This window comes from Salmo salar, chromosome 02, assembly GCF_965601325.2.
Source record: "Salmo salar chromosome 02, fSalSal1, whole genome shotgun sequence".
NCBI lineage: Eukaryota > Metazoa > Chordata > Actinopteri > Salmoniformes > Salmonidae > Salmo > Salmo salar.
This window is the reverse complement of record NC_138292.1, coordinates 58,200,151-58,212,505: the sequence shown is the minus strand read 5'-3', so window position 1 is coordinate 58,212,505 and position 12,355 is coordinate 58,200,151. Positions and strand designations below refer to the sequence as shown.

Genomic DNA, 12,355 nt, shown 5'->3' with positions numbered 1-12,355 from the left:
ATACACAAATTTTCCCAACAGATTTTCTTTATAAATAACTAATCTCATACTTTCACTTCCTTTTGTATAGTCGTACACAAGATAAGTAGAGTCTGCAGCCAGACAAACATGATTCAAAACACACCCCCATACACAGAGACAAGGGAGGTAAAGTTTGTTTTCTATTGACTTCTGCAGATGAGCATGTACTGTAGTTGGAGGATGAAGCTGCCTCTAAGTTCTGACCTGAAGTCAGTTTTCTTTCCTAGTGGATGAGGTTGGAATAAACTGATCCTAGATCCGTTCTTAATGGTCACTTCAACCTGGAGAAGCCTGAGCATGATTCATTGCTTGGATGTGTGTCCACTTCATGCCACTGATTGAATTTGAGTGTCTTGAGCATTAAAGTCTCTGTGTGTGTACGTTTGTGTGAATATTTAAATGTTTGGAACGAGACATGCATCCTTCAGCCTTTCTTTTGTGTGTTCAGATATGACCAAATGGCACAGGTGTAGACTGCCACATGACACACCCTTATATAAAATTCACAGACTGGACCAATTAAAAGGCAACAGGATAAATTCAATAACGCTCTCTGTTGCTTTTCTCAACGACTTCATTATCAACCAAAAACAGAACCAAAAGCACTGTCGAATTTTTCCCCCCCATAATAACTCAAATCAGAACATTTTAAAGAATGTTAAAAGGGCAACAATTGCCCATTGTGAATGCACTAGGGATCTGGTTGGATCAGAATTGACCGTTCCTCCAAGCAGTGGTTCTTTACCCTTCTGTTGACACAAGACTAACATTGGGTAACTTGATGGGTGATTGTTCACAACATTGTAACAATGTAGAGTACATATATATAGATGATTCTACACACTGTTGATTCAACTTCCTCCAAGCAATCATTTTGATAGGCAGATGGAGGTACTTCCTTTTCTCCTCTTAGCATTTATGTAAAACATTATCACCCTCATTGCATACCAAGGACCACAGTTAGTTACCAAGGACCACAGTTAGTTACCAAGGACCACAGTTAGTTACCAAGGACCACAGTTAGTTACCAAGGACCACAGTTAGTTACCAAGGACCACAGTTAGTTACCAAGGACCACAGTTAGTTACCAAGGACCACAGTTAGTTACCAAGGACCACAGTTAGTTACCAAGGACCACAAAATAACAACATGAAATGCAATTCTATAGATCCCAGTAGAAATTTAAGGCATCATTTCAAGCCATGCACCCACCCCACCACACCCTCTCCCAAATATTATTTGTGTTTTGTCACAGTATGAAGGAACCAGGGTTGGGGCACCATTCCATTTGAATTCAGGAAATAAACTGAAATTCCAATTGACTTCCTGAATTGACTGAATTGAAATGGAATGGATCCCAACACTGAACGTTACATGGAGATCCTCAGATCTCAGAGCAGAATCAGAGCAGACTACAACACTGGCACAAAGGAGGATGGAACTGGAAGGCAAAGTTAAAAGGGGTTGACTGTGTAGTAGAAGTTACACATGTTATGACATGTTCTTGTAAGGACACAGCCATTGGAGTGTTCTAGATAGGGAGGAGGTGGCACAAGCTTAGCGGGCGTCACAGTTTCTTTTTTTCTGTCTTCTTTTCCTTTGGAAAACATAGCCACGTCTCATTGTAACAGAACTTCATTTCCCATCAACCACCAGTCTTATTGACGGCCCCTTCTCACAGTTGTGTGAGATGCTGCTGCAGTATAAAAAAAAAACACAGTCACAGAGTCTTGGCCTGGGTCTGCATTAATCTCCTCTAGTTCATACCTCCCACACAGACGTAGACTACACTACAGACCGACCCTTCTCCGTTTCTCATATCACATTCACAGTGTGGTGGATGCAGCAGACCACCCTTGCAGACTGCCGTGACCCCATGACCCTCATATGACGATGACGTGATAGAGGTCACAACCTCTCGACCCCTAGCAGAGGTCGGAGACGTAGTCGAAGTCGCAGAAGCTGTCCTGGTCCTTGCGGGAGAGCGTGCGGGGCTCGCGCGGCGGCGTCAGGGCGGGAGGCTCGGCGGTGAACTCCTCATCAAAGTTGCTGACGTCCTCTCGGCCCTTGATGGAGGGAACGAAGGGAGGGGGCAGCTTCCTCTGTAGCAGGGCCTCCCAATCCAGACCCTGGAGGAGAGAGAGAGAGAGAAAAACAGGGTTAACAAAAAGCAAAATCACAGTGGAAAAATATGTTCCTGCAAAAACAACAAGTGTGGGATGAAGAGAAATGGAAAAAGATGAATATGGTGTCATGGATTTCTGACTCACCCGGAAGAAAGGCTGTTTCTTTATCTCATCAGCATCTTTCTCACCAGAGCCTAGTCTTCTCTCTGGGTTCCTCCTCAACAGCTGTTCATGACACACACACACACACACACACACACACACACACACACACACACACACACACACACACACACACACACACACACACACACACGAATATTGATAGCCATTATGGAAGTCAAACTACCAGCTGTTATACTAAACTTGCTAATGAGAGAATTATGGGGGTTATTGGGAGAGAGAGTCTTTTCAGAACTGCTGTTCCCAGGTAAACAAAATCATGAATTAAAGAGACAAGAACTACAACATTACCATCATTAAATGGACAAATCTGTGAGGTGCCACAGACCATGGACCTATGTGTGTGGTCACATACCCTCCTCATGATGGCGATGGCCTCTGTGGAGAGGAATCGTGGGTAGCGGACCTCGTCATTCACGATGCTGTCAAACACCTCCTCCTCATCGTCACCAGGGAAGGGCGACTAGCAGAGAAATACACTCATACAATTGAGTGGGAAACCCATTTATAAATACCAGACCTCACAATATAGACACAAACCAAACCCAAGGAGATGTACTTTTTTTGCCGTGATGCGACATTTCTGTTCACGGTATACTGCTACCAAGTGATGTACATTGAATATGTCTACTCAAATAAAGAGTGGACAGATATTTTCTGTCCTTCCATATCTATATTTTGTCCAACTCTTCAATGACGTCTCACCTCTCCCACCAGCATCTCATAGATGAGGACCCCCAGGCCCCACCAGTCCACTGCTCTGGTGTAAGAGGTGTCGGTCAGGACCTCAGGGGCCAGAAACTCTGGAGTACCACAGAACGTACTGGTCCTGTCCCCATAGCCCATCCCTATAGAGGGGGAGATGTTATTACACAGTGTTACGCAGGCCGGAAGAGACGAACGCAGGCAGATACACACAAACTCGCACTCACATAAGTGTTCACACACACTAGGTATCCAGACGTATGCGTCATAGAAGTGTAAAGATTCGACAAACTTCTGACCACTCACCTTCCTTACAGAGTCCAAAGTCGGCAATCTTTACATATCCGTCTGTATCCAGCAGTAAGTTGTCTAGTTTAAGGTCTCTGGAGGAGGGAGGAGATAGAAAATGTTACAGACCGGTCATGGACTTGGACAGAACGCCAAGAGAGTAGATGTGTGTCATTGACTCACCGATACACAATCTTGTGGTCATGGAGAAACTGCAGCCCCAGAACCACACAGGCTGAATAGAACCTGTCAACAGAGACAGAAACATGTAAGACACCTATTAAAAAAACTAAGTGGAGTACACACACACACACAGGGACTACATACACACACACACTCTGGGACTAAGTACACACACACACTCTGGGACTACGTACACACACACACTCTGGGACTACGTACACACCCACACACACTCAGACTACATACACACACACACTCAGACTACACACACACACACACGCACACACACACACACACACTCTCTCTCTGGGACTACTTACACACACACTCTGGGACTACGTACACACACACACTCTGGGACTACATACACACACACACACACACACACACACTGGGACTACGTACACACACACACACACACTCTGGGACTACATACACACACACACACTCTGGGACTACGTACACAGCCCGTGGTTCAGTGAAGACATCAGCGTGGATGTGCATCATGAGGTCACCGCCAGCCGTGTACTCCATGACGAAGCACACGTGTTCTGGGGTCTGGAAACACGCAAACAGGTTGACCAGGAAGGGGTGCTGGGAGACGTTCACCGTCTCAAAGATACGCTTCTCACACATCAGACTGGAGGGAGGGAGAGGAGAAAAACAACAACGGAGGTGATGAAAATGAGATCTGTGCTTTCAGAGTTCAATTTCAATCCTTGTGTGATGACAAATTGTTGCAGTCATGTAAAAACAAGTCAAGTTTGTAAATGTATAAATGAAAGCTCCGCACACACACACACACACACACACACACACGTACCTCTCCACCTCATCCCGTGCAACAATATCTCCTTTCTTCAGGGCCTTGATGGCGTATATACTTCCTGTCTTCTTGTACTCTGACAGCAGCACCTAAGAGAGAGGACAGGTAAAACAGAAAAGGTTCAAGGGTCGCATTTCAGACTAAATCAAAGTGTTTATTTGGACTTTAAGGCCAGAGGGAGGTTAGAAACGCGTACCTTTCCAAAGTGTCCCCGGCCCAGCACAGCGATCAGCCTGAAGTCCTGGAGGCACAGGGTTTTCTTATGTTTACTGTAGAGAGAGACACACGTTTCCACAATAAATAATATCTACACAGTAAACACAGTGACTGGTCCAGCATGGCCAGAGGTGTGTACAGCATTCAACTTGCAGACTTGTTTACGTGCTGCTGTGCGTTTTGTTGCCAACCTTACTTTGCTACCTGACTACTTTACGGTTTTTACTTTTTAATTACCGTTTATATTTTTTGTTTTTCCCTCACTCAACTTTTTTCATTCAACTTTTTCACTCCGGACGTTTTATCTGGACATGGTTCATCAGGACTTCCAACAGCCGAAGCTAAGTAACATTAACATGATGCCTTCTAATTGCAGTCGGTGTACTCATAATATACAGGAGAACGATCGCCTTACGGCGAGGATAGCTGTGCTGCAAGCCCAGCTTCAGACGCAATCGTTAGGCAAGGGTAATTTCAGTGTAGGAAAGGATGAAACAGCGGCTGTGCCACCAGTAAGTACAGATAGTAACGTTAGTATAAATCCCCTGGCACGGTCCCCGCAGCCGGACAACTTTCTCATGGCTTCGGGAGGGAAATGCTGTAGGAATGCTCAACCGGTGTCGCTCATTCAGCCGACAGAAACTTTCAACAGGTTCTCCCCATTAAGCAGCGAGTCGGAGTCAGAGGCCGAAACTTCTCTGGTCTCTACTCCTCCCGTTACGGGGTCTGAGACGCCGAAGTTTCCCACCATTAGCTCTGACAAATTGAAAACCCTAGTCATTGGCGACTCCATTACCCGCAGTATTAGACTTAAAACTTGTCATCTCCCGTCTGGATTACTGCAACTCGCTGTTGGCTGGGCTCCCTGCCTGTGCCATTAAACCCCTACAACTCATCCAGAACGCCGCAGCCCGTCTGGTGTTCAACCTTCCCAAGTTCTCTCACGTCACCCCGCTCCTCCGCTCTCTCCACTGGCTTCCAGTCGAAGCTCGCATCCGCTACAAGACCATGGTGCTTGCCTACGGAGCTGTGAGGGGAACGGCACCTCCGTACCTTCAGGCTCTGATCAGGCCCTACACCCAAACAAGGGCACTCCGTTCATCCACCTCTGGCCTGCTCGCCTCCCTACCTCTGAGGAAGCACAGTTCCCGCTCAGCCCAGTCAAAACTGTTCGCTGCTCTGGCACCCCAATGGTGGAACAAGCTCCCTCACGACGCCAGGACAGCGGAGTCAATCACCACCTTCCGGAGACACCTGAAACCCCACCTCTTCAAGGAATACCTGGGATAGGATAAAGTAATCCTTCTAACCCCCCCCTTAAAAGATTTAGATGCACTATTGTAAAGTGGCTGTTCCACTGGATATTATAGGTGAATGCACCAATTTGTAAGTCGCTCTGGATAAGAGCGTCTGCTAAATGACTAAAATGTAAAAATGTAAATGTAAATGTAAAACGAATCATCCAGCGATCATACACTGTTTACCAGGGGGCAGGGCTACCGACGTTAAGGCTAATCTGAAGATGGTGCTGGCTAAAGCTAAAACTGGCGAGTGTAGAGAGTATAGAGATATTATTATCAACGTCGGCACCAACGATGTTAGGATGAAACAGTCAGAGGTCACCAAGCGCAACATAGCTTCAGCGTGTAAATCAGCTAGAAAGATGTGTTGGCATTGAGTAATTGTCTCTAGCCCCCTCCCAGCTAGGGGGAGTGATGATCTCTACAGCAGAGTCTCACAACTCAATCGGTTGAAAACTGTTTTCTGCCCCTCCCCCTCCCCTCCTTTGTAGATAACTGGCCCTCTTTCTGGGACTCACCCACAAACAGGACCAAGCCTGGCCTGTTGAGGAGTGACGGACTCCATCCTAGCTGGAGGGGTGCTCTCATCTTATCTACGAACATAGACAGGCCTCTAACTCCCCTAGCTCCACAATGAGATAGGGTGCAGGCCAGTCAGCAGGCTGTTAGCCAGCCAGCTTAGTGGAGTCTGCCACTAGCACAGTCAGTGTAGTCAGCTCAGCTATCCCCATTGAGACCGTTTCTGTGCCTCGATCTAGGTTGGGCAAAACTAAACATGGCGGTGTTCGCCTTAGCAATCTCACTAGAATAAAGACCTCCTCCATTCCTGCCATTATTGAAAGAGATCGTGATTCCTCACATCTCAAAATAGGGCTACTTAATGTTAGATCCCTCACTTCAAAGGCAGTTATAGTCAATGAACTAATCACTGATCATAATCTTGATGTGATTGGCCTGACTGAAACATGGCTTAAGCCTGATGAATTTACTGTGTTAAATGAGGCCTCACCTCCTGGTTACACTAGTGACCATATCCCCCGTGCATCCCGCAAAGGCGGAGGTGTTGCTAACATTTACCATAGCAAATTTCAATTTACAAAAAACCCCAGACGTTTTCGTCTTTTGAGCTTCTAGTCATGAAATCTATGCAGCCCTACTCAATCACTTTTTATAGCTACTGTTTACAGGCCTCCTGGGCCATATACAGCGTTCCTCACTGAGTTCCCTGAATTCCTATCAGACATTGTAGTCATAGCAGATAATATTCAAATTTTTGGTGACTTTAATATTCACATGGAAAAGTCCACAGACCCACTCCAAAAGGATTTCGGAGTGGGTTTTGTCCAAGTGGGTTTTGTCCAACATGTCTCTGGACCTACTCACTGCCACAGTCATACTCTGGACCTAGTTTTGTCCCATGGAATAAATGTTGTGGATCTTAATGTTTTTCCCCATAATCCTGAACTATCGGACCACCATTTTATTACGTTTGCAATCGCAACAAATAATTCTCAGACAACCCAAAGATTCCTTGATGCCCTTCCAGACTCCCTCTGCCTACCCAAGGACGTCAGAGGACAAAAATCAGTTAACCACCTAACTGAGGAACTCAATTTAACTTTGCGCAATACCCTAGATGCAGTTGCACCCCTAAAAACATTTGTCATAAGAAACTAGCTCCCTGGTACAGAAAATACACGAGCTCTGAAGCAAGCTTCCAGAAAATTGGAACGGAAATAGCGCCACACCAAACTGGAAGTCTTCCGACTAGCTTGGAAAGACAGTACCGTGCAGTATCGAAGAGCCCTCACTGCTGCTCGATCATCCTATTTTTCCAACTTAATTGAGGAAAATAAGAACAATCCTAAATTTATTTTTGATACTGTCGCAAACCTAACTAAAAAGCAGCATTCCCCAAGAGAGGATGGCTTTCACTTCAGCAGTAATAAATTAATTAACTTCTTTGAGGAAAAGATCATGATCATTAGAAAGCAAATTACGGACTCCTCTTTAAATCTGCGTATTCCTCCAAAGCTCCGTTGTCCTGAGTCTGCACAACTCTGCCAGGACCTAGGATCAAGGGAGACACTAAAGTGTTTTAGTACTATATCTCTTGACACAATGATGAAAATAATCATGGCCTCTAAACCTTCAAGTTGCATACTGGACCCTATTCCAACTAAACTACTGAAAGAGCTGCTTCCTGTGCAGAAAATATAAAAACCTATCGGCCTGTATCGAATCTTCCATTCCTCTCAAAAATTTTAGAAAAAGCTGTTGCGCAGCAACTCACTGCCTTCCTAAAGACAAACAATGTATACGAAACGCTTCAGTCTGGTTTTAGACCCCATCATAGCACTGAGACTGCACTTGTGAAGGTGGTAAATGACCTTTTAATGGCATCAGACCGAGGCTCTGCATCTGTCCTCGTGCTCCTAGATCTTAGTGCTGCTTTTGATACCATCGATCACCACATTCTTTTGGAGAGATTGGAAAACCAAATTGGTCTACACAGACAAGTTCTGGCCTGGTTTAGATCTTATCTGTCGGAAAGATATCAGTTTCTCTCTGTGAATGGTTTGTCCTCTGACAAATCAACTGTAAATTTCGGTGTTCCTCAAGGTTCCGTTTTAGGACCACTATTGTTTTCACTATATATTTTACCTCTTGGGGATGTCATTCGAAAACATAATGTTAAATTTCACTGCTATGCGGATGACACACAGCTGTACATTTCAATGAAACATGGTGAAGCCCCAAAATTGCCCTCGCTAGAAGCCTGTGTTTCAGACATAAGGAAGTGGATGGCTGCAAACTTTCTACTTTTAAACTCGGACAAAACAGAGATGCTTGTTCTAGGTCCCAAGAAACAAAGAAATCTTCTGTTGAATCTGACAATTAATCTTGATGGTTGTACAGTCGTCTCAAATAAAACTGTGAAGGACCTCGGTGTTACTCTGGACCCTGATCTCTCTTTTGAAGAACATATCAAGACTGTTTCAAGGACAGCTTTTTTCCAGCTACGTAACATAGCAAAAATCTGAAACTTTCTGTCCAAAAATGATGCAGAAAAATTAATTTTGTTACAACTAGGTTGGACTACTGCAATGCTCTACTTTCCGGCTACCCGGATAAAGCACTAAATAAACTTCAGTTAGTGCTAAATACGGCTGCTAGAATCCTGACTAGAACCAAACAATTTGATCATATTACTCCAGTGCTAGCCTCCCTACACTGGCTTCCTGTTAAGGCAAGGGCTGATTTCAAAGTTTTACTGCTAACCTACAAATCATTACATGGGCTTGCTCCTACCTATCTTTCTGACTTGGTCCTGCCGTACATACCTACAAGTACGCTACGGTCACAAGACGCAGGCCTCCAAATTGTCCCTAGAATTTCTAAGCAAACAGCTGGAGGCAAGGCTTTCTCCTATAGAGCTCCATTTTTTATGGAATGGTCTGCCTACCCATGTGAGAGACGCAGACTCGGTCTCAACCTTTAAGTCTTTATTGAAGACTCATCTCTTCAGTAGGTCCTATGATTGAGTGTAGTCTGGCCCAGGAGTGTGAAGGTGAACGGAAAGGCACTGGAGCAACAAACCGCCCTTGCTGTCTCTGCCTGGCCGGTTCCCCTCTCTCCACTGGGATTCTCTGCCTCTAACCCTATTACAGGGGCTGTCACTGGCTTACTGGTGTTCTTCCATGCCATCTCTAGGAGGGGTGCGTCACTTGAGTGGGTTGAGTCACTGACGTGGTCTTCCTGTCTGGGCTGGCCGTACTGCTGCTTCTGCCTGCGGCTATGGAACCCTGACCTGTTCACCGGACGTGCTACCTGTCCCAGACCTGCTGTTTTCAACTCTCTAGAGACAGCAGGAGCGGTAGAGATACTCTCAATGATCGGCTATGAAAAGCCAACTGACATTTACTCTTGAGGTGCTGACTTACTGCACCCTCGACAACTACTGAGATTATTATTATTTGACCACGCTTGTCATTTATGAACATTTTAATATCTTGGCCATGTTCTGTTATAATCTCCACCCGGCACAGCCAGAAGAGGACTGGCCACCCCTCATAGCTTGGTTCCTCTCTAGGTTTCTTCCTAGGTTTTGGCCTTTCTAGGGAGTTTTTCCTAGCCACCGTGCTTCTACACCTGCATTGCTTGCTGTTTGGGGTTTTAGGCTGGGTTTCTGTACATCACTTTGAGATATCAGCTGATGTAAGAAGGGCTATATAAATACATTTGATTTGATTTGAACAGTTCATACGTTAACGGAGGTGCCTGGAAGGCACATGGTCACTGGTAGCCGCCAATATAACATTGTTGTGTGTGTGAAACCCTCGTGTGTGTAGGTGTATGTAAATGACCACTCGTCTGTCCGCATAGTGACCGCGTCCGTGGGTACGAGTGTGGTTGCACACCTGCTCAGAGGGGGGGTTTGGGCAGGGCGATCAGGGGTGAGGTCTGGGGGAGAGAAGGGCTCAATCACTGGCAACCGCTCCTGAGAAAAAGAGAGGAGGGAGAAGAAGAGGATAGAGAGATGGAGGGAAGAAGAGGATAGAGAGCAGAGGGAGAAGAAGAGGATAGAGAGATGGAGGGAAGAAGAGGATAGAGAGCAGAGGGAGATGAAGAGGATAGAGATGGAGGGGGAAAAGCAAAGCCAGGAGTGAGAGAGAGAGGTAAATAAAGTGGGTGAGTGTGTGAGGTTCCTCTCATGTTGTATTTTGCTATTCTCTTATTGGGTTTCTCGTCTTTCTGTCCCTCTCTCACCGGGGTGTTATTATCAGAGTCTCTCCTGTAATCATGCCTGACTGGAGAGTCACTGTCCAGACTTAGTTTCTCCACTGAGATCTCCCTGAAAACACGTGCAAACACACACACACATGTATATGCAAACACACACACATACAGACACAAAAGGGTGGTTAGCTACAGGGTCCCGAGTGCATAGCATTCTACGTGGAGTTCATTCAACAACTTAGAGGGATGAATTTGAGGAGTAGATACTTGAGTACAAGTTGCTTGCGTGGGCCACACACCAAGTCGTTTGTGTGTGTGTGGGTGTGTGTGTGTAATACCCAGAGTTGAGGTTGTGTGCATTGGGGCTGTAGGTTCCTGTGTTGTTGACAGTGGGGATAGCGTTCCTCAAGAGTCGGACCCAGGTCCCGATGTCAACGTTCATCTGACGAGCTCTCAGGAAAGCCTTGCCTGCAAACACACACCGGAACAGTTCAAACACACACACACACACACACACACACACACACACACACACACACACACACACACACACACACACACACACCGGAACAGTTCAAACACACACACACACACACACACACACACACACACACACACACACACACACACACACACACACACACACACACACACACACACACACACACACACACACACACCTATAAATCCAGCTGGACACAGCAGCAAACGCACCCATTTTCAATAGACACCATGCGGTTAAATGTGTTATGACCACAAGGGGGTGCTATGGTGAGGTCAACCCTTCCGTTATCATCATAATAAAAACGCCAGAGAAATACAATCTCATTCTAGCTCTGTGGGAAATACTGTAGTAAGATATCCACTGTACTAGTAGGTTCTGGATTTCTCCCTGCCCTCTCTCACCATGCTGTTTGGAGAAGACCTTCTTCTGTCTCTGAAGGCGTGGGACTCTCTCAATCACCGGGTTGAAGAATATCACCTGAACAAATCACACACGTCACACCTGCACTCTATATAATGGATCTATCAACTCACTTACCAAACACGGTTTTGATACTTCTTTAATGATGTCAAGTTTACAGCGTGTGCGTGTGTGTGTGTGTGTGTGTGTGTGTGTGTGTGCGCGTGCGTGTAAACCTACCTCAGCCAGAAGCAGCCCCTGTGGCTCCAGCTCCAGTTGAACTCGGTGTTTCTGGTTGTCCAGGAAGTCCTCCAGCTTCAGGTACTTGAGAGCACACAGCGAGCGGTAGTCCTTCCAGTACACTGCTATCTCCATCTCCCTGGACTGGAACACACACACACACACATTAACAGGTTTCAACTAAGATATATACACAGACACATGATACCTCTTCAGAGAGCTGACTAGTGTAGGAGCAAGAGTGTGTGAAGAGGTTTGGTCCTTTTGTGTGTGTGTGTGTGTGTGTGTGTGTGTGTGTGTGTGTGTGTGTGTGAAGACTTGTTTCTTTTGTGAGTGTATGAGTGAGTACGTGCCTGCGTGTGTGTGAGAGAGAGAGAGGACATTTGTACTTGTGTAAGCATATTTGAATGCATAATATTGTCTGTGTGTGTGTACGTGTGTGTGTGTGAGACCGCTCACCCTCTCCAGCTCCACAGTGAAGGTCTGGTCCCAGGCCTGCTCCCCTACACTCTTCCAGGCTGTCTGACCCACCACTGAGTTATCCATCTTCAGCACCGCACTCACCTCCGCTACAAACACACACAATTATTACACACACTACACAAACACACCTTTACATAAA

General features: G+C 45.9%; 1 protein-coding gene across 3 annotated transcripts in view; it reads right to left on the bottom strand.

The window, feature by feature from the left end:
• Nucleotides 1-9: 9 nt before the first annotated feature.
• LOC106587417 (serine/threonine-protein kinase N1) overlaps nt 10-12,355 on the bottom strand; it is a 61,030-nt gene continuing 48,684 nt past the window's right edge. For all 3 annotated transcript variants that reach the window (XM_082965465.1, XM_082965463.1, XM_082965464.1), the window contains exons 9-23: nt 12,193-12,302; nt 11,734-11,877; nt 11,496-11,571; nt 10,928-11,057; nt 10,620-10,704; nt 10,271-10,350; nt 4,529-4,601; nt 4,330-4,421; nt 3,970-4,146; nt 3,507-3,569; nt 3,342-3,418; nt 3,036-3,178; nt 2,686-2,793; nt 2,292-2,372; nt 10-2,150 (exon numbers count right to left, since the gene is read on the bottom strand). In XM_082965465.1, coding sequence (XP_082821591.1) covers nt 1,947-2,150; nt 2,292-2,372; nt 2,686-2,793; nt 3,036-3,178; nt 3,342-3,418; nt 3,507-3,569; nt 3,970-4,146; nt 4,330-4,421; nt 4,529-4,601; nt 10,271-10,350; nt 10,620-10,704; nt 10,928-11,057; nt 11,496-11,571; nt 11,734-11,877; nt 12,193-12,302 — 1,643 coding nt within the window. In that variant the 3' untranslated portion in view covers nt 10-1,946. The remainder of the gene's footprint in view (nt 2,151-2,291; nt 2,373-2,685; nt 2,794-3,035; nt 3,179-3,341; nt 3,419-3,506; nt 3,570-3,969; nt 4,147-4,329; nt 4,422-4,528; nt 4,602-10,270; nt 10,351-10,619; nt 10,705-10,927; nt 11,058-11,495; nt 11,572-11,733; nt 11,878-12,192; nt 12,303-12,355) is intronic.